The sequence below is a fragment of the Eublepharis macularius genome, chromosome 12, assembly GCF_028583425.1.
Source record: "Eublepharis macularius isolate TG4126 chromosome 12, MPM_Emac_v1.0, whole genome shotgun sequence".
Classification (NCBI taxonomy): domain Eukaryota; kingdom Metazoa; phylum Chordata; class Lepidosauria; order Squamata; family Eublepharidae; genus Eublepharis; species Eublepharis macularius.
In genome coordinates this window covers 38,845,689-38,872,604 of record NC_072801.1, presented here as the reverse complement: position 1 = coordinate 38,872,604, position 26,916 = coordinate 38,845,689, and the positions used below count along the sequence as shown (strand labels likewise).

At 42.0% G+C, this 26,916-nt stretch overlaps 2 protein-coding genes across 2 annotated transcripts; both read left to right on the top strand.

Annotated features, from left to right (window-relative positions):
- The first annotated feature begins 391 nt into the window (after positions 1 to 391).
- Positions 392 to 13,294, top strand: LOC129338648 (keratin, type I cytoskeletal 19-like). Its single transcript, XM_054993039.1, has 8 exons — positions 392 to 882; positions 4,301 to 4,383; positions 5,074 to 5,230; positions 6,497 to 6,658; positions 7,243 to 7,368; positions 9,587 to 9,807; positions 11,686 to 11,732; positions 12,329 to 13,294. Exons 1-8 carry the CDS (start codon positions 448 to 450, stop codon positions 12,424 to 12,426), a joined length of 1,329 nt encoding a protein of 442 aa, XP_054849014.1. The 5' UTR covers positions 392 to 447; the 3' UTR covers positions 12,427 to 13,294.
- Positions 13,295 to 17,041: 3,747 nt separating this feature from the next.
- Positions 17,042 to 23,404, top strand: LOC129338354 (keratin, type I cytoskeletal 12-like). The gene is made up of 8 exons (XM_054992502.1): positions 17,042 to 17,562; positions 19,150 to 19,232; positions 19,920 to 20,076; positions 21,232 to 21,393; positions 21,481 to 21,606; positions 22,012 to 22,229; positions 22,370 to 22,422; positions 23,158 to 23,404. Exons 1-8 carry the CDS (start codon positions 17,080 to 17,082, stop codon positions 23,253 to 23,255), a joined length of 1,380 nt encoding a protein of 459 aa, XP_054848477.1. The 5' UTR covers positions 17,042 to 17,079; the 3' UTR covers positions 23,256 to 23,404.
- Positions 23,405 to 26,916: the final 3,512 nt, after the last annotated feature.

Sequence of the window (26,916 nt, the reverse complement as noted above, 5' to 3'; positions counted from 1 at the left end):
ATACCACATTCAAGCTACTTTTTCTGTACACACACGTAGCTTCCTGCTCCTTTATGCATTGACACCTGCTGTTTGTTAGTTCCTCCAGGATAAGGGGGCAGGTGATAAAGCCATGTAAAGTAATAAATCATTCAAAAGCTTGGATCATTGCTCTCAATAGTCACAAAGAAACTGGGCCCCTGAGGACTTTGTACCGAAGTACAGTTGAATTATTGGTTGCATACTGGATTGTCTTTTACCACCAGGTGACTGGGTGGGGGCAAAATGGTGAAATGACCAGCCCTACCGTAACAGTTTATCAGTAGAGGTGGAGTTAAAGCTACTGAGCCTCCTTTATTTACCCAAAGTATAAAGGTCCAAGATGTTTGCCCTATAGAACTTTCTCTGCAATAAGCATAGTGTGTGAAATCAGTAGTGCCTCAGGTATTTGGTTTTTTGAAATCACCAATGTCTTTCTCCAGCAGTAACTACTTAAGGAGCACAAGCTCCACTTTCCAACCCACTGGACCAAGCCTAGGCAGTACTATCTACAGACAAACATCCATCAAAAAATATCGAGCACCCAGTGTCCATGGAGGAGCTGGTGGTTATGGAACCCGTATTTCCACTGGAGTCAACTATGGCAGTGGCTCATGGGGTAGTTTGGGCAGTGGTTTTCAACCCAGCACTTTCACCAATGACCTTCTTCTTGCTGGCAATGAGAAAGTGACCATGCAGAATTTGAATGACCGTTTAGCTTTGTACCTGGAAAAAGTGCGCTCTTTAGAAACTGCCAATTCCCATCTTGAAAAGCAGATCCGGGAGTGGTTTGAAAACAGTTCCCCTACCGCTAGACAAGACTACACTGCATTTTACAAAACTATCGAAGACCTCCAAAACCAGGTAAGGCACTAATTGATTTCTGAGCAGCACAATGAGTTGGCAGTTGGCTCAAATTACTGGACTAGCTGCCTCTTTTTTTATCTTTATGATTATAACAATTAGTCTGAATGTTTCCTTTCAGCTCTGATTGGGAATAACTCATGGATTATCCACATATTGGTAATGCCAGAGTTTGCAAAACCATTTAAACAAATCATTAATAAAAATTGTGGGGGGGAGGAATCCAGGGCCGGGGGCAGGGTTTCTGGCACCTGAGGTGAGATACCTACTTTTGCCCCTCACCCTTGCACAATGACACCCCCTGCCCGTGTGTGATCGGCCCTGCGCAATGATGTCACTTGTGATGTCATCATGCAGGAGCGTCCCCCTCACCTGAGGCGGGTGGCAGCTGTGAAGGGGCACAGAGGTGGCCGGCTTCCCTGCTCACTGCCGCGCCACCTGGGCGTCTGGCTTGCCGAGAGCCGAGCCAAGGCAGGCAGCAACGGTGAAGGGGCATAGAGGCGAGTGGGGACATGGCCCGCTTCCAGGTTGGTGGAGGTCGTCGGGGGCCAGCATGGCACCTCCTTTAGAGTTCAGCGCTCAAGGTGGCTGCCGGCACCGCCTCCATGGCTGCACCAGGCCTGGGGGAATCCATGGGCAAAAGAGACATTTTACACATATAGAATAAAGGGCTTACAATTTTTGCATTTTGTATTCTATTATCCAGTTTGAGTCTTAGTGAGAAAGACAGGCAATAAACAAAAGAACAAACAAACAAATAAAAAAATGAAACAAAACCTACCAGTACTACTTGTGTCATGTCTGGATTCTGCTTCAGCTTGTTCAACCGTTACCACTTGATCGTGGTTTTCAGGCACATGTGAATGATGAGGTGGCAATTCCTGGATGCTTAGAAAAAGAAATAGAATCCTGGGTGTCAATGATGGAACCCAACTCCAAAGCCATCACTGATTGCTCCTGGCAGCTCCATATACATGTTAACGTTCCCCAGTTATATTGTGAACATTTGAAACAATAATATATGTTGTAAATTATTTGAAACTTCAATTAAAAATAATTTAAAAGAAAAAGAAAACAAATAGCACCAGCCCTGTTATTTCTAGATTTCAAATTCTTTGTCTACTGGTTTTATTCTGTATTTATACCTATTTATAGGCCTAAGATGATGGACAATCTGTGCATGGATTGTTCATCATCTTAGGCCCATAAATAGGTATAAATACGGAATAAAACCAGTAGACAAAGAATTTGAAATCTAGAAATGACAGGGCAGGGACCCATCTTTTAAAAGCAAAAACTCTGTTAAATGTCATGTACACTTTCATACTTTTTATTTGTTTTTATAGTTCCCTTTTACGTTTGTTTTGGGTTTTAGTATTGTTAATGTTACATGTTTTATTCTTACAATCTTACTGTATTGTTTTTTACTTTCTGAACTGCCTCAAGCATGTCTCCAGACAAAAGCATATAAATATTCTAAATAAAATTTAAAATGTTGATGGTATACCAATAATAATAACGATAATGATGACTAATAATAAACATTATTATTTCCCATGTCGGGTGGGTAAAGCTTGCTTTTGTTCATTGACTTGTCCATTTATGGACAAACAAAATTTCTTATCAAATCCCCAAAGCCAATCAGAATTTATTTTTAGTGCACCTTTTAAGATTACTCTTCTTATCACCATCTTGTGGTTAATAAGGTAATCTCTGTCACTAAGCTGTACTTGATTAAAAGTAAATGCATAACAGGGAGGTGCCATTTATTGAAGCAAAGGGTGTGGAGACTAAAATGTTCTCATCTGCTTCTAAATTCATGTTAATTTCAAATTACCTTTTTAAAGCCTTGGAGTAAAGTTTTTCAGCAAGTAGTAAATATCTTGTTTAAGTTGGTTTCCACACAGTAACAAGTTTGTATGGATTTCTGACACAGCGCAGAAGCAATGGGGCCTCCCATAAGGTTAGTTTCCCTCGTGTTTTGATGCCACAATTCCCAGCATTGGCTATCTACCCCCTGCCCCCTTGTACCACTGGGGCTTTTTCAATTTTAAAACCAGCAACTGAATACTGTTATGTCACTATTACATTACTACAGTCAACTTCTCTGCATTCCCAGCTTTCATTCTTCCCCCCCCCCCTAAAATTAAGTCTTTTGAATCTCAAGTCCGTTCAGGATGCCCTCAAGACATGAATAGGTTGCCAGACTGTTTTTAAAAGGCTTGGCGGGGGTTGGGGTGGGGTGGGATGACAATCAGTTATTCAGCTTGTGGACAGCAGAGGCAGAGACCATGGACAGGAAAGGGGACTAGTTGCCTCCTCCCTCCAAAAGCACCACCTGAGGTGATTGCCTCAGTTTGCTCAATGATAGAGCAGCTCATAACGGCACTTGCTCTTCCCTTTAAACTTCTCTGCAATCATGCCTTCTCTCACATCTCTGCTTGGTATCTCCGCACTCAGACTTTACCAGCCCCTATTGCTCAGAGGGTTCTCTCTTCTTCTTGAAGGCAATTCATTCTCCCTTGCAATCTTCTTCCCCCCCCCGCCCCCCGCCAAAAACACATACATGGTGCTGCATCTCTCTCGTTCCCTCAAATCTCCTTCTTAATAACCCACTTTTGCTATGAGTTTGGTTCAGTCCCTTAATCCTTGTTCCCAATTGTACCCAGGTTTCAGTATGTGCTGTATGTTAAGTTCCAGCATTCATTTCTTCCTAACAATGCCTTTTTCCTCCTCTCCCCTGTTGACTTTCCCACTGTCTGTTTTTCATTATAAGTTCCGGGCAAGCAATACGGAACATCTACATCAGGTGACTGGAGAATGTGCCGTTTCTTAAAAACACAGATGATCTCCTTTAGAACCAATGAATTCAAACTTGGAGCCCACTATGTCACTATTGAACATTTGCAGGTAATGGGCGACTTGGCCCAGAGAGAGATAAAAATCGCTAGTAAAATAGTGGGCAAAATAATGGACTTCAGGTATTGATTGGCAATATAGCATCTCCTTTGTAACAATGTGTTTGAGGAGCTCCACTTTTCATCACTCTGAGCACTTCCAGAGGTTTGAAAAATTTCAGTGTTATTCTAAACTCCTGAAGATAGGCAGGGCACTTCAGCACGTTCTGGTTTCCTGGGGTGAGCACAGCATAGGCCAGGGAACTCTGTCTTTCCTTGGAATATTCCTAGCTGAATGCTCCAACACCTCTCTGGCAGTACAGGAAGCTACCCACCAGGAAAATCTTGAGCAGCTATTGTCTTTACCAATAACTGTTGAAATAACTAAGTAGCTGAATCCCTGCCCACAGGTACCTTTCTTTCTCCTATGCTGCTCTTTTGGTGACATTTTCTGAGCCGGTTTGCTGATTTCAGATCAATGATTGCCCTCTTGGTTTCTGTACACATTTGTTGTTTTCCAGATTATTACAGCACGCCTAGAAAACACTCAGCTCATCCTACAGATTGACAACACCAAGCTGGCTGCTGATGATTTCCGAGTGAAGTACGTACATGCAACAAAGAAAAATGAATGGAAATACTGAGTTGCTAAAGGTTGAATTGGAAGGAAACACACATGAAAGGAAACACATGAAACTGCCTTCTACTGACTCAGACCCTTGGTCTGTCAAAGTCAGTTCTGTCTACTCAGACTAGCAACTGCAATCCAGAGTCTTTCAAATCACCTACTACCTGATCCTTTAAGCTAGAGATGCTAGGTATTAAAGCAGGGAACTTTTGCATGCAACGCAGGTGCTCTCCCAGTGAGCCCATTCATACAAAAAATTTAAGATTTAAAAGATAAACTGTCAAGCAGGCTGACAATTTCAAAGGCAACATGAGCTGGAACAAACACTGCAAACGAAGTCATGTAATGAAAATTTAAAAACTTCAGACAAAGGGAGTAAGTTGGAACAGAAGAATGGGAGGGTGCTTAACTTTTTGCCATGCTGCTTTTCTACTACAGCTTCCCCCTTCCTCCCATTGCTTCCACTCTTACAGCATTATGAGTAAAGCATGCTCTCCTATGATAAATTATCATAGCAATTATTCTTAAGAAACTGTCTAAGATTACTGAAAAAGGGAGTTTGGGGTTAAGAGAAGTCAGTGACAGTCAGATATGTGCATTGATTCTTTAAATGCTGAGGATATTTTAACTGTTCCAGAACTTGCTGTCTTTTAAAAATCTAAACAGGTTTGAGACTGAACTGGGGCTCAGACAGAATGTGGAAAATGACATGGCAGGGCTGCTGAGACTAATTGATGACTTGACACTGATAAAGGCCGATTTGGAACATCAAGTGGAAGGTCTGAAGGAAGAACTAGCTTATCTCAAGAAGAATCATGAAGAGGTGTGTAAGCGATCTACTGAACCATGAGAGATCTATGAATTTTCTTAGCTACATTTATAGATTGTTGGGTGGCATAAAAAGGAGCCTGCATAGTGCAACTAAAGATCCGTGAGAATTTCCTGATATTCTTTTCTTTTTTAGAAGTTAAAAACAAAATCAAAGAGAAGAAGAGGGGGGATTAGATCAGGTCCACAGTGCAGCAGGAAGAGTGTTAAATATATTACCCATGCCTCCTCTCCCCTGAAGTAGTCATCTGCCCACCATTAGCCATGGCTTTCTTATTGAATCTCTTTGTCTTAATCAACCATCAGCACAGGAACTAATGAGAGACTATGAGACAAGAGACAAATCTAAACCAAAATGAAGAATTAACATTAGAGTTCTGGTATAGATATTGCATTATTCTAATAAATGGGGAGTGGACCTCATCACTGAAGGATGTCACCTATATTGTGCATCTGCTGTTTCAGGTAGTTACCAGGACCTCATTCCTGGTTACCAGGTCATCTTTTAGTACTGTGCGCATATACATGCTTCACATTTGCAGTACTTGAAAGGTAGTCAATAAATAAACTGAGCAAGAATGGGAGTGCCAGCAGCTAAGTAGGTTTGGAAAAGCAGGCAGCAATAATGGCTGTGAGGGTAAAAGGAAAGGAAGATTCAGCTGTTTTATCTATTAAGGAACAGGGCTACAGAGGCATACTTATAACTTAGACTGGGCCTGGGGAACTTTCTGAGAACACCGTATGTACAAAACCCAGCAATAATTCACCATCCAGAGTGTAGTACCTTCAATGTAACAATATCTGCACTTTATTAATATGAAAGCCAAATGTTATATGAGTACCAACATTCACTGGGGTGGGGTGGTGGTGGTAGGGTGATCTGTCAGCAGTTGAAACTATGGGCAGACCTCAAGAATGTGTGCAACAAAAAAAGAATGCTGGAATCCAGTAGCAAGTAAAACCATGCTGGTAAAAATGATTGACTTCATTCACTGCATACAGCATTCAAATTATATTTCCCTAGTTTAATCTAATCTTTTATTACTGTTGGTCTTATGCAAGGTCACAAGGGTAATGGTGTTTTGGAGAAAAAGCAGGGCACAAATTCTAGTTAGTAGGCAATTTGTTCTCAGTGGCAGCTGAACGGGCACAAGTGGGCAGCCTCATTTGTCGAATTCCTATCTCAGAGCACTGAACTGCAGTATGGGAGTGCCCCAATGACTAGATGCAGACTGCTGATAATCAGTCCTGCCGTTTGCAGGAAACAGAGAGATTCCGCCGGCAGCTGAGTGGCACTGTGACGGTGGAGGTGGATGCTGCTCCAAGCATTGACCTCGGGCAGATTATGGCCAACATGCGTCAGCAATATGAGGCAATGGCAGAAAAGCATCGTCAAGAAGCTAAGCAACGGTTTGAGAAACAGGTAATATGCATTATTATGACTCATGATCATGGCTGAGCAAGGGTCAGAAACCAAAGCTTTGTTCTGGACCAAACTAGCTGGTTTCATCCTAAAGTCTTGGCACCAAAATGCTTGCTCAACTTGTTTACTAGGACTGATTAGATATAAGTTATTTCAAATATGAATAAAAATAATGTTTGAAGAGAAATGCAAATTTATTTTTCAGATGATGCATATATATTCCATAGTAGGCAATATTTTATAAATGTTTCTTCTAAGAGCACAAACTAAGCATAGTTTTCTAAGTTCTTATATGGCAACAGCTTAGGCTATCATCAATAAATAACTTGAAGTTCTTACATTAAAAATACAATTATAACACTATATTTAAAAATCTACTGCCCAATTAATCAGACATAACTAATCAAAAGAATTTTAACCTGACCAATTAACTGCCTGACAGTGAAATTCTGTGCAGAGTTACTCCAATTTAAACCTTTTGATGTCAAAGGTCTTAGACAAGTATAACTCTGTATAGGATTGCACTGAAAATGTTGTATTTTTCCCTATTTATTTGAATCTTCTTTTCCTTCTTTGTATTCCAGATTGAAGAATGGAATGTAGAAATAACCACCAATACCCAACAAGTTGAGAGCAACAGAAATGAAATTACAGACCGGAGACGCATACTCCAGGGCCTGGAGATTGAATTCCAGTCTGAGCTTAGCTTGGTAAAGCAGCATGAATTACTGCAATACTGTTGCAATTAATCAATTAACTAGTACTTTGGGATGCTGCCCATTGATCAGTCGAAGTGTCCTGAAAGAGCAGGGCCATTTCCAGATGGCTTACCTGGACCCAGAACATCGCACCACATTGCGGGGAAAACGCAAAATATCGCGTTTTCTCACGAGAGTTTTGCACAAGAAAATGCAATATTTCGCGTTTTCCCCGCAACGTGGCGCAACGTTCCGGGTGCAGGTAAGCCATCTGGAAATGGCCCAGGTATCCCAATACTCATCTACTATTGCTTTTACATCTGGAATGAGCTGGACACAACAGTCTGTTGTTGGCAAGGCAGAGGTCGGAGCATTCTTGGCTCCCTTTCTTCCTTGAACAAAATACTTAAGGAACAAGCCCCATGACCTTTATTCCAGGATCATAAACTTTGCAGCACATAAATATATCAGTGTGGCAAAAATGTTGTGGAGCTGCAGAAATAAGGGGAGAACATGTGCTCACAAATGGTAGTCTACAATGCACATTATGGAAATAGTTTGCTGAACAGTGCTGGTGGGATTTATTAGTAACAGATACAATTATTGCTGAGCCAGAGGTACTCCGGATTAGAGATGGGCACGAACCACAAAAAAACCCGAACCATGAGGTTCGTGGTTCATGGGTTTTCACAAACCAGGAACCACGAACTGGCATAAACTGGGGCAAGTTTATGAACCAGTTCGTGGTTCGTGATTTGTGGGGTTTAAATGCCACTTTCTGGCCGCTTAGCAGGGGCAGGGAAAAGGGCATTTGACAGTTTAAAGGGTCTTGCAAGTGGCAGGTCCCTTTAAACTATCAGCTGGTAGGCGGCAGGGGGGATCCCACAGCGTCCTCCTCCTCCTCCCATGAAGGGCAGGAAGGCTGTTTTTGGCCTCTTCTGCTGCTGCATGGGCCTGCAGGGCAGCAGAGGAGGCCAAAAACAGCCTTCCCGCCCCTCAAATGGCTGCCGTGGCCAAAAATGGCTTTCCTGCCCCTCGTGGGAGGAGGGGGAGGACACTGTGGGCCCGCAGTACAAGGTATGTGTGGGACTGGGGGCTGGGGTTTGGGCAGTTTAAAGGGCCCTGCGGCTTGCAATCCACAGGAAAAGTTTATATGGCCATTTCCCTGGGGAAATGGCCATTTAAACTGCCCCTTTACGACCCAAACAAACCAGTAGACCAGTTCGTGGAAGTCCATGGAAATGAGCTTCCACAAACCACTGGTTCATGAACCACGAACCAGCCTGGTTCATGAACCACGAACCGGCCTGGTCTGTGTAGTTTTTTGGGTCGTAATTCGTTTCGTGCCCATCTCTACTCCAGATTCAATTGTGCCCTCCAAAACCTCTTTGTTTTGTTTTTTCCCACCAGTCTACAGCCACTCTTTCCCCGTTTTGCTGCTGCTTTGGCAGCTCCCAATATTTTATTCATCCATGTATTTTAGTGCTTCACTCCTTCTCAATTCCCAGGCAATTAGGGATCACATATTGGATATGGTGATGTCAGAATGATTTGTAACCAGTATGATTTAGTTATGTTTTGATGTCACAAAGGACTTCTTGTACCATTTATCTAGGTAATACTAGCCAATCAGAGATTACTCCAAGAATCAACAGCTTCTCAGCCCTTTCATAATGTCCCAGAAAAATCACTAAAAGGATTGGACGTCTTAAATTCTGGCAACCCCTTTTATGCAACTAGAAACCCATTTCATCTCACCAAAACCATATCCTAGATTATTTAAGCCCACTCCACTTTTTCAGTAATCTGCACCCACACTGCATGACGTTCTTGTTTCAAGTATTAGTATTCTGAAGTTCAGCACTAGTGCACCTGAGAATTTTATATGGGGTTTTCTTTCACCACCTTCCCCAACTCCAATTCCCACTCAAAAGAGCCTTGTTTCTCCCATGTTCCAAGACATGTTTTCAAGTTTTGTTTCAATTCTGAATGGTTACTGACTCCAGAGAAACTTATCAGGATACAAAAGAGAGAGAGTTCCAACTTTAACTGGTCTTTTCAGGAGAAGACCAGTCAAGGGTAGCAAATTGCTTCCAAATGTTGGGATCATCAAGCCAGTATAGGGAAGACAAGGAATAAAATTAGGGTTGTTTGAAACAGTTGGGCAATACAGTAGTTTAATTTACAAAACTTAGGAAGTCCTAAGTTCACACCTAATATCTTTTGCCAGAAAACAAATACGGAAACAGCTGTGGCAGAGGTTGAAGCACGTTATGGAGTGATCCTGGCCCAAATACAGGCCTCCATTGCGAACGTGGAGGCTCAGCTGCTGCAGCTGCGAGAAGACATGGAGCGGCAGAGTTCTGAGTACAACAGCCTCCTGGATGTTAAGGTCCAGCTGGAGGCAGAGATTGCCACTTATCGTCGCTTGCTGGAAGGGGAAGATAGCAGGTAAGAGACAGTTGAAAGACACTTAAGTTGTACCCCCCCCCCCAAGTTCCCACTGCCTGGTAGGAAGAATAGTGAAAAACAGAGTAGACATTGCTGAAACTTTGCAAAACACAAACCAGGACAGAGAAGAAATCTTTAAAATGGCTTGTTATCCAGGCTGCAAAGCAATATGCTGACTGGACTGGGAATGTTATTTAAATGGAATGGAAGCACCATGAGGTCACCTCCAGCTGCTCCCTGGCATTTGTAAGCAGAATTAGGCTTGGTTCAAGCATCTCACCAAATTGGAGCAAAGAACACAGCTGAACTAACCAAACTATGATGCCAAATTGATTGTCCGTTACATAATAGCTGATATGTATAAGTGCAGTGTTCCCTAATGTGCTGCCCATGGGTGCCATGTCACCTGCAGGCACTTCCCCAGACATTCCCCATGTGCTTCAGGAAAGCATGCAGGGCCATTGTGAGGGCTAGAACCAGTGACTGGCTGCCTTCATCCAAATAAAGGAGTTTTTCACTTGGATCCTTCCTACTGCTCACTGGAGAAGGATACAGGATCAGCTGTGAGGTGGTGGGGACTACAGAGCACCAGGGCAGCAGTACACCCATTTCCCCTTGTTGGTCTTCTGCGCGGGTGTGTTTTATCTTTTCCACTGGTTGTCATCTTCGGTATACATGTTATCCTCCCTTGGACTTCCTCTGTGTTTGTCATGTTTATATTCCCCATCCCCCCTTCCTCTTGTGTGTGTGCGTGGCTCTACCTCCTGGGGTAACCAATTTGTGGTGGTGTTTGCCTCCCTGTCTTAAAGGTGCCCACAGGATCAGAAAGGTTGAAAAACCCTGGTACATTGTTTAGAGGGTTGAATTTAGATCAAGTTGATCTTGGTTCTTTCCACATGCATGTTTCCTCCACATAGAAGAGGCAAAGCTCCGGATTTAAATGAGAGCATCCACACAACTTGTGCCCAGGGGCGGAGCAAGGGTTTACCTCGCTCGCGGCCGGCCGGCCGGCCGGACACCCCCATGCGCGCACGAGCACGCGCGCGCACCGGCCTGCGTGATGACGTCATGCATGACGTTATCACGGGAGCGCACGCACCGCCGCCGGCCCGATTGCTGCGGCAGGCGGCCTCCAAGCTCTCCCGCTCGGTTGCGTGCACCGCCGCAGATGCCTGCCCGCGGTGGCTGCGCGTGGCCAGGGGCTTGTGCTGGCGGCAGCAGCGGCGCGGGGTGGGAGGGATAGGAGGCTGGTGCTTTGTGGCACGCGCTCCCGCCCGCCGAGCCTCCTCCAGCGCTCCCTCCGGCACCCCGCGCCTGCGGCCACCGCCTACCTGGCCTCTATAGGCCCGCCGCCCCTGCTTGTGCCCCCCCCAAGGCTTTCCCCTTTGATTTGGTTCAAAGGAGAAATGGAAGGATGTTTGCAGGTGGAGCTAAGTTAGGCTCTGTATTGCATTTGCCTCCCATTGACCCTTTAAAGGTTTTTTTTTGTTTTTCCAGCTGAGCCATGATGTTACTTTACAGCATGGCTCAGCAAGGAAGGGAAAGGAGGGTGTTGCCAAGCTAAGAGGGGGCCCTGGCACAATCTGCAATGTATCTGTGCTTATACAGAGACTCAAAGGAGGGAAAGGAAGAACAGAAGGTGAGGGAGTGGTAGCAGCATAGAGATGCAAGGACAGGGTGTATGGATGTTGCACACATTTCGCTCCTGCACCGGGAGCATGTTTTTTCACACCCATGAGAGATGTTAGGATTAAATGGGATAATAATTCCATGCATCTGCCCTAGGTTTCTTGGAGGAATGGTAATAATAATGATAATGTTAAACATAAAGGACTGTTTCTGTACAAAATATATTTTATTTTGTTTTGTTTAATACAGAGCTATTTTGGAGCTGGAGATTGCAAAAAGGGAAGAAGCTGAGAGAGGTATGACAATAGAGACCTCTTCCCTGTTTTTGAGAGCAAACTTCTATGGGGTTTCCACTGGAAAAGATTTAATCCAGAGGCTTGCCCATTATCAGAAATTGACTGCATTATAACAGTTTTTGAAAGTTGTGTTGCTGTTTTAGAGAAGAGATCGCTGATTTGGGTGAAGTGGGAATTCACATCCTGAGCAAGTGTCTCTACATGATACTTCTTACACGAGGACACTCAAGTGAAGGGAGATGTCCTATAGTTTACTGGAACACCAGGGCTTTTTTGTGGTGATACTCTGGTACTGAATATCAGCTCCTTTTGGTAGGGGCTTTCCCAAGTCAGGAGGGGGGGAATGGGTAGAAAGCATATATATGAGTACTGGCACTTTTTTAAGAAATAAAAAAGTACTCTGGGACACTATGGTATCTGTTCTATATAAACTAGAATAGGAGCCCAAGTAGCCTGTTAAAATCCAATTATTTTCTCTTTGTCCTTTTGAGAATGCAATACAGAATTAGTAGGGTAAGAAAAACGACTACATTGGTCCATCAGTAATATCATTGTATTGCCTGTCGCACCCAATAGCTGCATATTTTTATTTCCAGAAAAGAATAAAGTTCGGAAGATCAAGACCGTTGTTGAAGAAATGGTTGATGGAAAAGTGGTCTCATCTCAAATCAGAGAAAGGGAAGAGAAGATGTAGCCAGCAATGGAATGAAGTGCATTTTGTATTAATGCGAATTGCAACCCCCCCTTGATTTCTATGCTTTTATGATGTTTTTCAACAGATTTAAAGAGAGAGATGAGTTACCATCATGTTATTCATAAAGAAATAATATATTGTTTCCTTTCTTCCCATTTAAAAACTCTGTATTCAAAACACCACTAGTATCTTTGCTAATGAATGGGTTGTATAATTGCAGAATGAAAATACATTGTGTTAATGCACTCTCTCTAATTGCTTGAGATTTAGCTTGTCTATTTAATCATGCCTATAAGTAATTGAATAATTTCCCTGAGATTTCTGGAAAATTTCTCTATATAAAGCAACCATAATTTACCAAGCTTAAAAAGAAAAAAAGGTTTCGGCCTCCAGGAGCAAAACAAGAATTGCTTTACTTGTGCAATGTAGGGCTTTTCCCAAACAAGGATACCATGATTACTTTTTAACATCATTCTACAAAACTTGTTAACCAGAATTAGCTTACTTTCTGTTTACGTGATTTAGGGAGCAATCCTAAATAGCAATCCTATTCAGAAGTCCTTTTTTATTTAATAGGGCTTACTCCCAGGAAAGTATTCTTAGGATTACAGCCAAAGAACACCCCATTTTTTTAAATGATTTTGGATCTATAAAATAATTCCTTGTTTGTTTTTCTGTCTAATAGAATTTTGTACTAGAATTCTGTACCAAGAAAAACTTTTAGACAAATCATCACATCTTTTTGCTTGTGCAGTAAATTCTGTAAATCAAGATAAAAGGAAGAAGGGGAGAACAATGTTGTAAGCTGTTTTTGGTCCCTGTTGGGGAGAAAAGCGGGGGGATAAATAAAAGATTAAATCTGCAAAAATTCTGTTTGACTTTGTTTAATGCCAGGGGTGGGGGGGGAGGAAGAAAGGTAGAATGTGCAGGGGAACTGGAGCCATGAGTATGATGAGGACAATCGTTTTATTTGTGGTGAAAGGAAAACCAAGAATTGCAAAAACACCTTGAATCTTTATGAAGATGCTGCCTTGAATTGTTTTGAGAAAAGCAGACTAAAAGTTGTAAAGCAGAATACAGCAGTAGTCCAGAAGCACATTAAAGACTAGCACAATTTATTCCAGCAGAAGCTTTCATGAGTCAGAGCTCATTTCATCACTAGAGATGGGCACGAACCAGAAAAAAATGAACTGTGTGGTTCTGAACCACAAACCACGAACTTTCACGAACCTGCCCTGGTTCGCGAACTGGTTCATTTGGTTTTTTAAAACGTCACATCCAGGTCAGCAAATCGTCACTTCTGGGTCAGCAGACGGTCACTGCAGCCAGGCTGTCTGCAGTGATGAGCCAAAACTTTCACGAACCTGCCCTGGTTCGCGAACTGGTTCATTTGGTTCTTTAAAACGTCACATCCAGGTCAGCAAATCATCACTTCTGGGTAAGCAGAAGGTCACTGCAGCCAGGCTGCCTGCAGTGATGAGCCAAAACATTAACCAAAGGAACCAGCCTAAAGTTCATAGCGGTTCATCAGAAATGGGCTCTGACAAACCATCAGTTCGCGAACCACGAACCGGCCTGGTTTGTCACAAACTTTGGTTTGTATTTTGGTTCGTGCCCATCTCTGTTCATCACTGGAACCTGAACATATGAAAGCTTATGCTAGAATAAATTCTGTTAACAATAACAACATCAACATTCAATTTATATACTACCCTTCTGGATAATTTAACACAGCAGTTTACAGAGCATGTTATTATTATCCTCACGACAATCACCCTGTGAGGTGGATGAGGCTGAGCAAGCTTTGAGAGAGCTGTGATTGGCCCAAGGTCACCTAGCTGGCTTCAAGCAGAGGAGTGGGGAATCAAACCCAGTTTTCCAGATTAGAGTCCTGCTACTCTTAACCACTACACCAAATTGACTCTCTTCAAGGTACCACTGAACTCCTATTTTATTTTGCTGCTACAGACCTACAGGGGACAGCTGAAATACAAGAGTGTATTTTCTCCTTTTCCACCAGCAGTATTCAGTAGCAGAATTGCTTTTTTTGCAATAGTCACAGAGCCAAAGAGAATCTGCAGTTGTGCCACTGAACCCTTTGAGGAAGTTATTGTCTGGTTCTGCATCCACCATCTTAGATTGCACTTAATTATTCTTTTTTGGGGGGAGGATCTTGAGTTGATGTTACTCTTAAGATATGGCAGAAACTACATGACCTTTGACATCTATTTTGCTCTCCTGCCTTGCCCTGGCTGTTCCCAGAGCAGGTGCCCCTATTACTTCACCTGAGTAACACTACTGCTTATTTATACCTTATTTGATAGGGAAAATAGGGCTTTGCCTATCAACTAGCACATATGCCCCTATAGCACAACCCTTTGGCCAACATCCAGGTCTCCAAAGCAGGAAGCAGAGACTTTCCTTCTGATTAAACAAACTCACAAATATACAAAGCCATCTTTCACAAAACTCCCTTTCTCCCTTTGATAATCTTTGCCCATACAAAGTCAAAGAAAACACTCCATAGTTTCATAGCCATGAGTCATTATCTAATTCTATACCAAAAAATGAGAATTCTTTCACTTCAGGTTCTTGAACGAAATACCGTTCACAGAAAATCTCTGTTCAAACAACCACGCCCATAATCCTCCAGCTTGGATTCCAAAAGTGATAAAACTCAAAATGACAACCCAACAAGATGATAAAAAGCAACGTACATGTTTTTAAAAAGTTATCTGTTTGCTGTAACGCTTAAAAAAGAATGATCCAGACTGGGTTACATTGTTCTAAATAAGAAGCATAACATACCCTGTCATATCTCAAAATGATTTCACAAGGGGTTGCAAGTTATTTTAAAATGATTATCCAGTGTTTTGTTATGCATCTAACAAACATCAACTCCGTAACCAGTGTGGTGCCAGAGAGGTTCTGAGCCAAGGATGAGAGAGACCTATATTTAAATCTCCACTGTCTTTGGTAACTACTGGCAAGCCGCTTCCTCAGCCTAGGCTATCTTGTAGGGTTGTTGTGAGGATAAAACAGAGAACAGGAGAGCCTTGTAAACCACTATGTCCTCCAAGGAGGAAGAATGGAATATGAATGTAATTAGTTAATAAAGAACAAACTAAACCTTGAGTAGCATGATCACACAGCCATACGTAATTTCCAGTGTCTCTTTACATCTCAATCAGTTTGATGTGTGGTTGAACTACTATTTATCATTAATTTTACAAACTGTAATTTTACAATCTTTTTGCATTTGCCCTAACAACAACCCCATGAGGCAGGTCAGCATTTCCATTTTGTAGAAGGGGTAAATGAAGTTTAAGCCATAATTACTTTACACTTGAGAGCAATGGGAAGGCAGCAGAGCATAGGCTGAGCTCATTAGATCTCATCAGCAAAACAAGGTCAGTACTTGGATGAGGGACTGCCAAGGAAGACTGTCTACAGAGGAAGATAATGGCAAACCATCTCCATTTCTCACTTGCCTCGAAAGCCCCTTGCTGGGGTTGCCATAAGTCAGTTGTGACTTGATGGCACATATGTACGTAGTGAGCAACAGAAATGGCTGAAGGCTGTACACATGCTCTTATACCTGCAGATAATGGAGCACATCCTTGAAGCACAAGAGGACAGCAATGGAGTACAAGACATGGGGCAAGATTCAAGGAGGGGGCGGTGCACCCAAAGCTTTGGACACATCTAGTGGAATTTCTACTTCTTTTCTTTGAACAGCAAACCCCTTCCCCCATGCATCAAGAAACTAGTTTTGAAAGTTCACTTAGTTTCAAAAGTAGTTTGCCATGGGGCATTGGAGGCACTATTCGAGAAATACAAGCACAAAGCTCCATGGGCATGTGGAACTCATGACCCTTGTCTTTGGCTTCTGGCCTTTGGGTTCCATAAACATGACTACTTTGCTAAATGTAGTTTTTCACTAACACACAACAATGCATTCATGATACAGCACAGTTTCAGTATAGCTATACTTGGTCGATGCATGAGCATCCATTAAGGCAGCCACATTTATATGTGGAAGAAAAAAATGCTTTGCCAGATCCTACCCTGATTCAACAAGAGAGATGGTCTTTAAACAAAGCAGAGAATATTATATGCTATCCATTCAGAAGGATGGATTTCATATTCAGCAATGAACAAAAACAAAGCAAACAAAAAAAAAGGGCGTTTACATTTTACATGACCCAAAACCCATAAGGAGAGAAAGAAGATGAGATAAAGGAAGATATATAATGTTTTTAATAGTACACCAAAGCAATGAAGGTTTTAAAAAGTTAATTCATTGGGGGAGGGGGATTTAAAACCATAAGTTATTTCTGGCTTCAGCTGCAGCGGATGGATTATTTCTAAGCTTATCTCCACCCAATACACCCATTAGAAGAACAAACACCCAGAGGGCATTGAATTTTCCATACCAATGGACAATTTTGGGTTCTTTGAACATATCATCCCACTTGGTCAGGAGATGAATTCAATAGGCAACAGATGAAAGCATGTTGCCTTAAGGAGGTGGGGACTTCACCAGCCAAACATTCTCATTAGCTTCATATATAAAGCAGAAGCCCACAATAAAGCTACTCTGCTTCACCCCATCACTGCACCAGGTTTTGACCAAAGCCCTCTTAGTATACCATGGCGCTCTCCATTCGAGCATCTACTGGACCGCGACAATTCTCTACTCGGAGTGGGCTTGGTGGAGGTTCTGTTAGGCTTTCTAGCTCCAGTAGTGCAGGGAGTATGGGGGGAGGATTTGGCGGGGGGTCTCTTCTCAGCTTTGGTGGTGGAGGTGCCAGTAGTGGTATAGGACTGGGCAGTACCTTTGGCGGTGGGTCAAGCAGTGGCTTTGGTGGAGGCTCAACTGCTGGTTTTGGTGGGCTCTTTGGTGCGGGAGGTGAAGGCAACCTTTTATCAGGCACCGAAAAGGAAACCATGCAGAATCTGAATGACCGCTTAGCTGCCTACCTGGACAAGGTGCACTCACTGGAGGAAGCTAATACTGAGCTGGAACGCAAAATCCGTGAATGGTACGAGAAAAATGGACCAGGAGCTGGTGGCCCAGCAGCTGGCAGAGATTACAGCAAATACTACCCAATAATTGAAGAACTCAAGAACAAGGTAAGCCATCACGAGGTCCCTGCATTTCTTTATAAACTGAATTCTGTATAGTACTGGGCAGAGGAAAGATCATGAAACTGCTCTTGGAGGTGAATGGATCATTTATATTTTACAAAAGTGGGACTTGTAGTCTGTTGCTATATTACATTACAGTTGCATAGATAGGTCTCCTTTAGTGGTCATCAAGAACAAATCTCACTTTAGAGTGCTTATTTATTTTTTTAAAAGGGCCAATACTCATATACAGGGTTGCAGTGATTTCCTCCAGTCCCCCCCCCAGGACTTGGGAGAGCCCCCCCACCCTCCCTGCAAAGGTTCAGTACCACCACACACAAAAAATCATGGTTTTATAAAATGAAATTATATCGGTTGCCTTATTAATCTCAAGAAAACAGAAACAAGATGGATAAAAATGACCTGAAATTGATTCTGGTCACACCTGAGGCACTGGGCAGCTTACATTCTCGATCTGTTCCCAGTTTATTTAACGGCGATAACAATGACTACCTCACAAGGTTGTTGTGAGAGCCAACTAAAAAGTACAGTAAAGCATCTGAGTGTTATACAAAGGTTTAACTACATTAAGAATGTCTACAATAATAGCAACTTTTTAACTTTTACAGTACACTGCTAAAGTATAGGCTAACTGGGTTTGTTTTACAATAGGTCCAAATTAATAAAAGTAGAATTTACTTCTTGGTAAACATACATAAAGCCAGGCTGTACATTTCTTCTGCATTTTTAAAACTGTGCAGTATTTGAAAATATACTTGATGATATACTAAGCTTGCATATACCGGCATGACTCGGATAAATTCAGTTAAATAGCTTTCCAATAATGTCATATAAGAATTATTTTTTAAAAAATATATATATTTATTTAGTTTTTCAAATATAACAGTAACAAACAAAACATTAACAGTGAAACTTGGTTTCCAACATTCGTTCGTCCCTTTTTATACATCAACGTCAGTTATGCTGTTATAACAATACGGTAAGTAGCTGAGTTTGTTGCTTTATTCTAGATGATGAGCAGTACATGAAAATAGTCTTTAGGTCTAACTAGCTGTTTTGCACATTCATCTTTGGTTAAAAATTCTAGGACTGGGTACCAAAGCTCAATAAATTTCGACTTCTGCTCCTCTACCCTTGGGAGTAGGCCAGTGGTATAATATAGAGAGATTTGTCACGTCTCATTTCCCACTGGGTATACTGAAGATCTCCTTGTCCTGGATGGTCCAAGCTAGCCCAATCTCATCAGATCTCAGAAGCTGACAAACCACCTCTGATAGTCTCTTGTCTTGAAAATCTTATGGGGTTGCCATCTGTTGGCTGCATCTTACACACACACACACACACACACACAAACATACACATGGAAGAATATCCATTTCTAGTGAAGTCACAACATCTAAGAAAGCTGCTGCTCTTTTTCTGGAGCTGCTACTATTTTAGAGCTGAGGTAGAAAATCCTGGTTTTATTTGTATATATTTAACTCAGTACTATTATTGAAGCCCGAGCTGTAGTGAGGAAAGAGTCATCAGGGTAAAACTGCCTTCCCCAGAAATACTCCTTCTGTTTTCCAGATTATCAGTGCAACTATTGACAACGCCCGGATAGTTCTTCAAATTGATAATGCAAGACTGGCAGCTGAGGATTTCAGACTGAAGTAAGTACAATTTGGTGAAGGCTCTTAAAAATATTTAGAGTTTCTTCCCTGCACCTCTGAACATTTAGCATCACATCCACTGAAAGACAGCAAATATTAAAAAAAGAGAGAGAGAGACCAGAAATATAAGAAAGAGAACAACAAAAATTTGGAAAGAAAAGAAAAATACACATAAAACAAGAAATAAGGAGGGAGGGAAGCTGCATAATTTGAAACAAAAATAGGTTAAAGATCTAGATAAAAAAGAGCATGACAGTAACTAATTAAGTCTAGGTTTTAGAAAAGAATTAAGCAGTCTTTGTGGTATCAAACGAAAGCAAAGATTAAAGTTTAGAATTTTCAACTGTTGGAAAGAACGCTATTTAAAAACAGTAGAAATTTTAAAAAGAAACCCCAGTTAAAATCTTGGGAAGGAGAAATAGATACAGATCTCAAAGAGAGAGAAAAAGTAAAAGGACAAGCAGAATTATGATGTTAGAATCAGAGAAATGAATGTGTGTGGTTCATAAGTGATTGGTGAATGGCATATCCTGCATGAGAAATTTCTTCTGTATACTGGCCAGATAAAGGAAAGACACGATGATAGATTTAGCCCCAGCCCTATTGTCTAAATATATCTCTGCATTATTAGTTGAGAGACTTTGGCTTTGTTAGAACTTACAAGCTCTACATTTGATTTCTTCTCAGATTCGAGAATGAAGCGGTTCTTCGCCAGGGGGTGGAAGCCGACATTAATGGCCTGCGTAGAGTCCTTGATGAACTGACTTTGACCAGGGCTGATTTGGAAATGCAAATCGAAAGTCTGAATGAGGAACTGGCATACCTCAAGAAGAACCACGAAGAGGTAGGCTTTGGTTTCAGTCACTTGAGTGCTTCTTGTCAATTCTTTTCTTTTTTATTCCAAGTCTCAACATTATGCTTTCAAGCTCCTTTTGCATTAAGTCACCGTGCAAGAACTTCTTTGTTCTTTCTGCAATTCAGATAGGGAGGATATACACCAAGAGAAGATGAAACAACAAAACACAGGCCTCCTAGTTTTTTCCCCAGATTTCTGATTTAGCAAAATACAAAGATAAATTCCATGGAACAAAGAGTATATATCCCTATGCAATACAAGGTAAAGCGTAATTTGTGAGTAGACCCACGGTATAACTCACACTCCAAATCTAACAGCCAATTTGGTAACTTACATACAGAACCTAGCTCAACCAGGTATGCTAGTTGATAAATAAAAGTTACTATGTATTTGAACAGTTTAATATTTCTAAGTCTTTCTGTTTTAAAAATGAATACTACAGGTATAAATTAAAGAGGTTTTGTTATCCCGTCAGGATGGCTTTGAGCTTTGCAGTCAGGCGACAACACTGAGATGAATTGCTTTGACATTCAGCCTACTTCATACAAGAGTGGACTGCCATCAGACTTCGATATCTCCAAACATATATTTGAGCAGGGCTTTTCTTCTGGTAAATGAAGTGGTGGAACTCAGTGGTAGAACTCAAGACCGCACAATGACGTCACTTTGGGTCAGCTGGAACAAAGGGGGTGTTTTTTAAAGTTTAAATCACCCTTGGCAAAAAGGGCGACCAGTGTCCCTTCCTCCTGATCTCCAGACAGAGGGGAGTTTGGATTGCCCTCTGTGCCACTCAGCAGTGCAGAGGGCAATCTAAACTCCCCTCTGTCTGGAGATCAGGGGGTGGGGCCACTGGCCATGTGACCATTTTTAAGAGGTGCCAGAACTCCGTTCCACTGAGTTCCCGCTGAAAAAAATCCCTGCATTTGAAGGAGCAGCAGCCACCCTACATACCCAAATGTCTGAAGACTCATACTTCCCCATGTGCTGAAGCACCAATATACATCTCTGCCACAAGAAATACAAGAAAATTCCTTAAATACTGGATAATAGGATATTGACTAATGCATGGCCAAGTAGGCTCTCTAATCAATTGCTCTACATGTAACAACAGGCCGGTCTATGCTAGCTCTTTTGTCTTTGTAGGAACTCCAAGGTTTCCAAAGCAATGCCACTGGTCAAGTCAGTGTGGAAATGGATGCTGCTCCAGGGATTGATTTGACCAAACTTCTGAATGAAATGAGAGCGCAGTATGAGGTAGTTGCCGAACAGCACCGGAAAGAGGCTGAAGCTTGGTTCAATGAAAAGGTATGTCAGAAAGAGATAATTTGCTTGAACAGAATGGTTGGAACTGGCGTACGACTTTTTTCACCCTCTCTTGCTGTGATATTTCAGAGTGGGGAGCTGAAAAGAGAAATTTCCTCGAACACAGAACAGCTTCAGTCAGGGAAAAGTGAGATCACCGACCTGAGACGTACTCTGCAAAGCCTGGAAATAGAATTGCAATCTCAATTTGCTATGGTACAGTAACCAGATTCACTCCAAACCAAACAGGAATTTTAAAACATTGAATAACTTATATGGTATGTTTATACTGATCAAAGATGACCTTATAATGGCACAACCTAACGTGAATGCTTCTCCATTCTCAATCACTCTTTCTGGAAATAGCTCTCTCCAAAACAAGCTCTTGGATTACCATTGCCATGGTTTTGTTTGCAATGTATCAGCTCTTAGATAGAATAGGTTCTTACAGAACTGTTTGCAGAACTTTTAAAGATGTATATCAAGCCTTTGGCTACCAAACTGAAAGAAGTAAAGATCTCACACCTGCCACTACCTCTCAGCTGGTTATGTGACCTAACACACACAAGTTGTTTTATTTTCATTTCATATATTTGGTAATCTCTCTCTTTCTCAATAAAGAAAAAATCTCTTGAAGACACCCTAGCAGAAACAGAAGCAGGATATTGTGGCCAGCTGTCACAGATGCAACTTCAAATCGGAAATCTGGAAACGCAGCTTTTCCAGGTCCGGGCAGACATGGAGCGGCAGAATGCAGAGTACCAGCAGCTTCTGGATATCAAGGCCCGATTGGAAATGGAGATTGAGACTTACCGCAGGCTACTTGATGGCGAGATTGGGTGAGAAAACTGCCCAAATATTCAAAATGATTGTTAAATGACCACTGTTGAAATGTCAGTTCTTTGAAAAAGTCTGAGTTCATCATAAACCCAGTCCTGGCAATCTTATGTGGAATAACAACTCTACTCTCTCTTTGTAGCTCATTTGAAAGTGCTTCTGTGGCAAGTACAAAATCAGTAGATTCCACTCCTGGTAAGCAGACATCAGAATTTCAGAAGTATGTTTAAGAATACATTGATGAAACAACCAATTGACAGGAATACTTTCAGTATTATTTATTTTCAATGTTTAGTTTAATTTCCCTTTCTTTCAGCTGTTGTTTAACCTCACTTTCACTGTTTTTGATTCTCAACCTCACTTTCTCATGGGTTCTGCATGTGTGTAAAAACACACAGCCTGTATTGCCTATTGGATTAATTCATATATTACTGCTCTGTAAATTTTAATGTGGTAGGAACACCGCTGGCGCCAGGGTTTCTGGTGCCTGCGGCCACCCTCCCATGCACGCATGTGCCCCCGGACTGCATGATGACATCATCACGTGATGTCATCACTCAGCAAAACCAGGCCCATTGGTCAGCAGGTGGCTGGGGTGGCGTGAGGAGGCTGCCTGTGCTTCACACGCCACCTTGGCCGCCTGCCGTGCCTGGCCCATGACTGCTGCGCCTGGCCAGGGATGTGTGGCAGCAGCAGTGGTGGCGCAGGGCTGGCCAGCTACAGCAGCAGCTGCGGGCCAGGCATGCCAGCTCCGTGGTGTGCACCTCGGCCCCCGGTACCCCCTCCAGTACCCCCTCCAGCCCCATGGTGCCCACGGTGCCCGCCTCACTGCCTCAATGGTGGCGCCGGCCCTGGGTAGGAAATGAAAAGTATGGAACTCTAATTTATGATAAGAGCATTTTTGTGAACCTTCCTTTTTTTCCTATTTAGATCCAACCAAAACCAGAAAGATCAAGACAATTGTCGAGGAAGTGGTGGATGGCAAAGTGGTTTCATCCCAAGTTAGGGAAGTGGAAGAAAAACTATAAGCAAAATGCCAGCCATTCATTCTTCGAATCTCGGGAAATTATCAGATTCACTTAGGAGAGAAAAGAAGTATGAAATATTATAGAAGCAAAGTCATATTTGAAATTTCCTCTCTAGTTAAATAATTCAATAAACATTGTACTTCAGTTTATATTGTCTATTACTTTACAAGTAATTTAATCCTGCATGGCTGCTTTTAGGAAATGTTCTACACTTTAGGTTTCTTCTAACGTATGTACTAAAATACCACGTTCCAGACACTATCATAGGCTTCTATAAAGCAACAAGTAGCATACTTTGAAATTTTCAGTATGGAATTTTCTTGACTCACTCATGTATAAATTAACAGGCTTTTAATATAAACATACTCTGGCAATGTAACTTTTTAAAAAATATATTCATATCTTCTCATATTTAATCACCCTGAGTCCACATTCATTACAGCACGTGTGATCTATAAATTATTAAATAAATATTCTTTCCTCTATTTTTAAACAATAATGTACCTCTAGTTTTACCATTCATTTTTCAGAACCATAACAACTGCATTGTTAATGAGGGGCATTTGATAAGTCTGATATTAAATATAGGGCTTAAAGCTTCACAACTGTAACCAGATAAGTCAAGATTACATTTGCTAGGAAGTCTTCTTTTAGGTTGTGTTGTTTGTACCGTACTCCAGTACAATAATTAACACAGTAAGGAGGGAACACGTAAGAAAGAGTGGAACAGATGCCTGCTATTTCTTACCTTGCCCCCGCACCCGTAATATAACATGAGACAATAAAGATACCAGGCACTTGTGTGTGGATTCAACTAGTTTTGTTCATTTATTCAAATTTATTTAAATGGCTGATCTACGACATTGTTTATTTAACGAAGCTGCCCCTTTTGAGGACAAGCTGTGAGAAGCAACTGTTCTGGGCACCCACCTGGCACCTCCACCCTGGTTCCAAACTCAGCAGGTGGTTATCACCTGCCTTGTTTTCCCAAGTCCGTACAGGTCTTCTGTGCCCAGCTTCATCCACCTCCCCTGATGGGCTGCCAGGTACCTCCCAGGTTTAAGAGATGCCACTCAGCACCTAGGGTGCTCCATCACAGCACCACCCAGCCAGCCAGCATGTGATGGCCTGTTCAGAAGACATCCCCTTCACCGTGATGCCTCTGGGTATTTGCCACAACGACTTGTGACCTAACCAATATTTAAACCAGGCCTACTTAAGTGAATGCTAACCCAACGACAGTATGAAACAGGCAAACAAAAAATGGGCTACACCACAGCCAATCAGATGCAGACCCCCCCTCCAAAATTCCTGCTTGGCTCCCAAAGTTGTCCAGCTGATGCCTTGTTGCAACCTGGGAGGAAGGATGGGTCAACTGTCGTAGCAAAATGCCTACCAGTGGGAGGGTGCTGGAAAGCAAAAAGCTTCCTACAGCTGTCCCCTGATTAGCCAAGACCCCCTTTGCCCCACTGATTTTGTCACATGTCAATTTTCTTTGATGTGGGGCTGGGACAAAATGAATCCCTGGCGTTAATGCTGCAAATCCCTTCTCCAAATACCAATACTATTGGGAAAAAATTGACTTTCCCTTCGCCTCAGAGCATGGCTGAGAGATTTGAAGAGAAACAGATTCTGCTCACATTCTCTCATTAGAGAATACAAAAATTATGATTAAATTATAATAACATGATGCGTGGATCAATTGCTTCCTCAGTACATCCCTGATATATCAGTTTTGTAACAGCATTGTAGTCACATGAAAAAAAACACACAATGAAAACTAAGATTTTGCATGAAGTTGTCAGCAATGCAGTAAGAATAATTGTAAATTGTTATTTCCTGCAGGCTTAAAAGCTAGGAAGCCTGAAACACCAACAAAGGAGGGAAAACTTCATAAAAAGGCTCAATTAAGAACTCAGTTAAGGCAAACAAGTTTTTAAATAAATCCAAAAAGGATCTGGGAGAGAAATAAAAATGACTATATTGGGCATAAAGCTAACAGGTCCACTGAAGCAAGTTTCTACAACAGCAAACAGCACATTTCAAACCAGTGTTTAGAAATCATGGATTGCCATCTACTGGGGACTCAAGAAAACGAGAATTCCAAAGATTTTACTTTGTAGCGAAAACATGCTTTTCCCCTATTAAGCACTGAGCTCTCATGCACTCATCACTGGGCCAGTTCCATTTATTCATTTACATGCCTCTGTATTTATCTGACAATGAAAGGGGTGGTGGCTCACAAACTACTGAAGTCCAAAATGTTATTGCATAACTGATGATGGAGTTCAAAATTGTGTAACTCTTCCATGTTCCTCCCTTTCCCACAGCTGCTTTGACATTCAGTAGAACACAGTGAGGGATGTGTGCAGCAGACCCCAACTTTCACATAGGAAATGCAGTCTAGGGTAAATTTACTGTTTTAGATTTTTTGAAGCACCAAGGATCAGTCCACACTGTACTCAGTTCATACTTATACTCTTGCAATTAAATATGTCATAACTCAAGAGTTCTTGGAAACCCCTCCAATATCAAAAACCCTTTCCTCTTTTTCCAGATGATGCAGTCTGGGTACAGAGCTGTGAGTCACCTGGAACAACTAACAAAGTTAGGAGATGAGAACAAAGGCCAAAAAAACCCCACCACAAAAGCTAGAGAAAGAATAAATAAAAATCTACTGCAAGGAAATCTTGTTTAAAGCGGTATCTCAAAATGAAAATGCTGAATGGCTTCCTGTCATAGTCAGATGACACAGAGTCACATGGTCATTTTAAGAAGCAGTATTTTGGGAATCAAAAAACAAACCCTCAATTTTAAACATGGTTTTTCATAAAAGCATTTCACACTGAGGCTTTGGGGAGTAACTCTTGGGAGTAGTAGGGCTAACTGTAAGCTTGAAATATCAAGGAAATAAAGGTTGTAAACGGGAGAAAGCAGAGAAAATGTTAAAAAGTCTTTAAACCAGTCATACTCACTGTCACTCTCATGAGCCACATGTGGTTTTTCTGAGCACTGTTTCCAAATGGGGCACCAGCCTCATGTTTTCAGAAAGTGGGCAAGGCGTTTGCCCAGTGGGATTTGTGGTTGGGCATGGGCAGGTAGTTCTCATCATGAAAACAGCCACTGCCAGAGGAATGGGTAAACTGTGAGCCTTCCTAAGTTGCAGGACTTATGCTAGGGATGGAAGTAAATGTGGCTGTTTGGGTAGGTGGTAATTCCGAAAGTGGCTCCCTGCAAACCCTGGAGTGAGTACCATTGCTTTTAACCTTTGACTGTGAAGATTGAGATGCTTTCCAGAACTTGGTCAGACAAGTCCAGGGACTGTTTCTCAGGACTCTGGGGGATTCCTGGGCCTGTCCATCAGACTACAGAAAGTAATCCCCAACATGGTGCCCATGGGTTTCATGGAACCTACCAATATATTTCCTAGAGCCCTTTTGCTGCTTCCCTAAAGAGCTTCTCTTTCCCAATAACCCATCCCCACTGAAGCAGAAGGTAATTCAAGTGAACTCAGGAGGCATCATTGCCTTTGTGTCTGCAGAGAACACCTATTCAGAAACAACTGCCTCCATCATAGGGGGATGCTTTTCTTGCAACCTCATTGGATGCTGTGATTAACCCCAGCACCCCATAGCAGCCATTTTGTGGTTGGCCATGCCCT

What these genes read in the sequence shown, in the direction of transcription:
- LOC129338648 (XM_054993039.1), top strand. Translation starts at nt 448, where the DNA reads ATGTCTTTCTCCAGCAGTAACTACTTAAGGAGCACAAGCTCCACTTTC. An exon ending in TCGAAGACCTCCAAAACCAG is followed by an intron (nt 883 to 4,300) that starts GTAAGGCACTAA and finishes GTTGTTTTCCAG; the next exon opens with ATTATTACAGCACGCCTAGA. An exon ending in AGCAACGGTTTGAGAAACAG is followed by an intron (nt 6,659 to 7,242) that starts GTAATATGCATT and finishes TTTGTATTCCAG; the next exon opens with ATTGAAGAATGGAATGTAGA.
- LOC129338354 (XM_054992502.1), top strand. Translation starts at nt 17,080, where the DNA reads ATGGCGCTCTCCATTCGAGCATCTACTGGACCGCGACAATTCTCTACT. An exon ending in AAGCTTGGTTCAATGAAAAG is followed by an intron (nt 21,394 to 21,480) that starts GTATGTCAGAAA and finishes GTGATATTTCAG; the next exon opens with AGTGGGGAGCTGAAAAGAGA. An exon ending in CTACTTGATGGCGAGATTGG is followed by an intron (nt 22,230 to 22,369) that starts GTGAGAAAACTG and finishes CTCTCTTTGTAG; the next exon opens with CTCATTTGAAAGTGCTTCTG.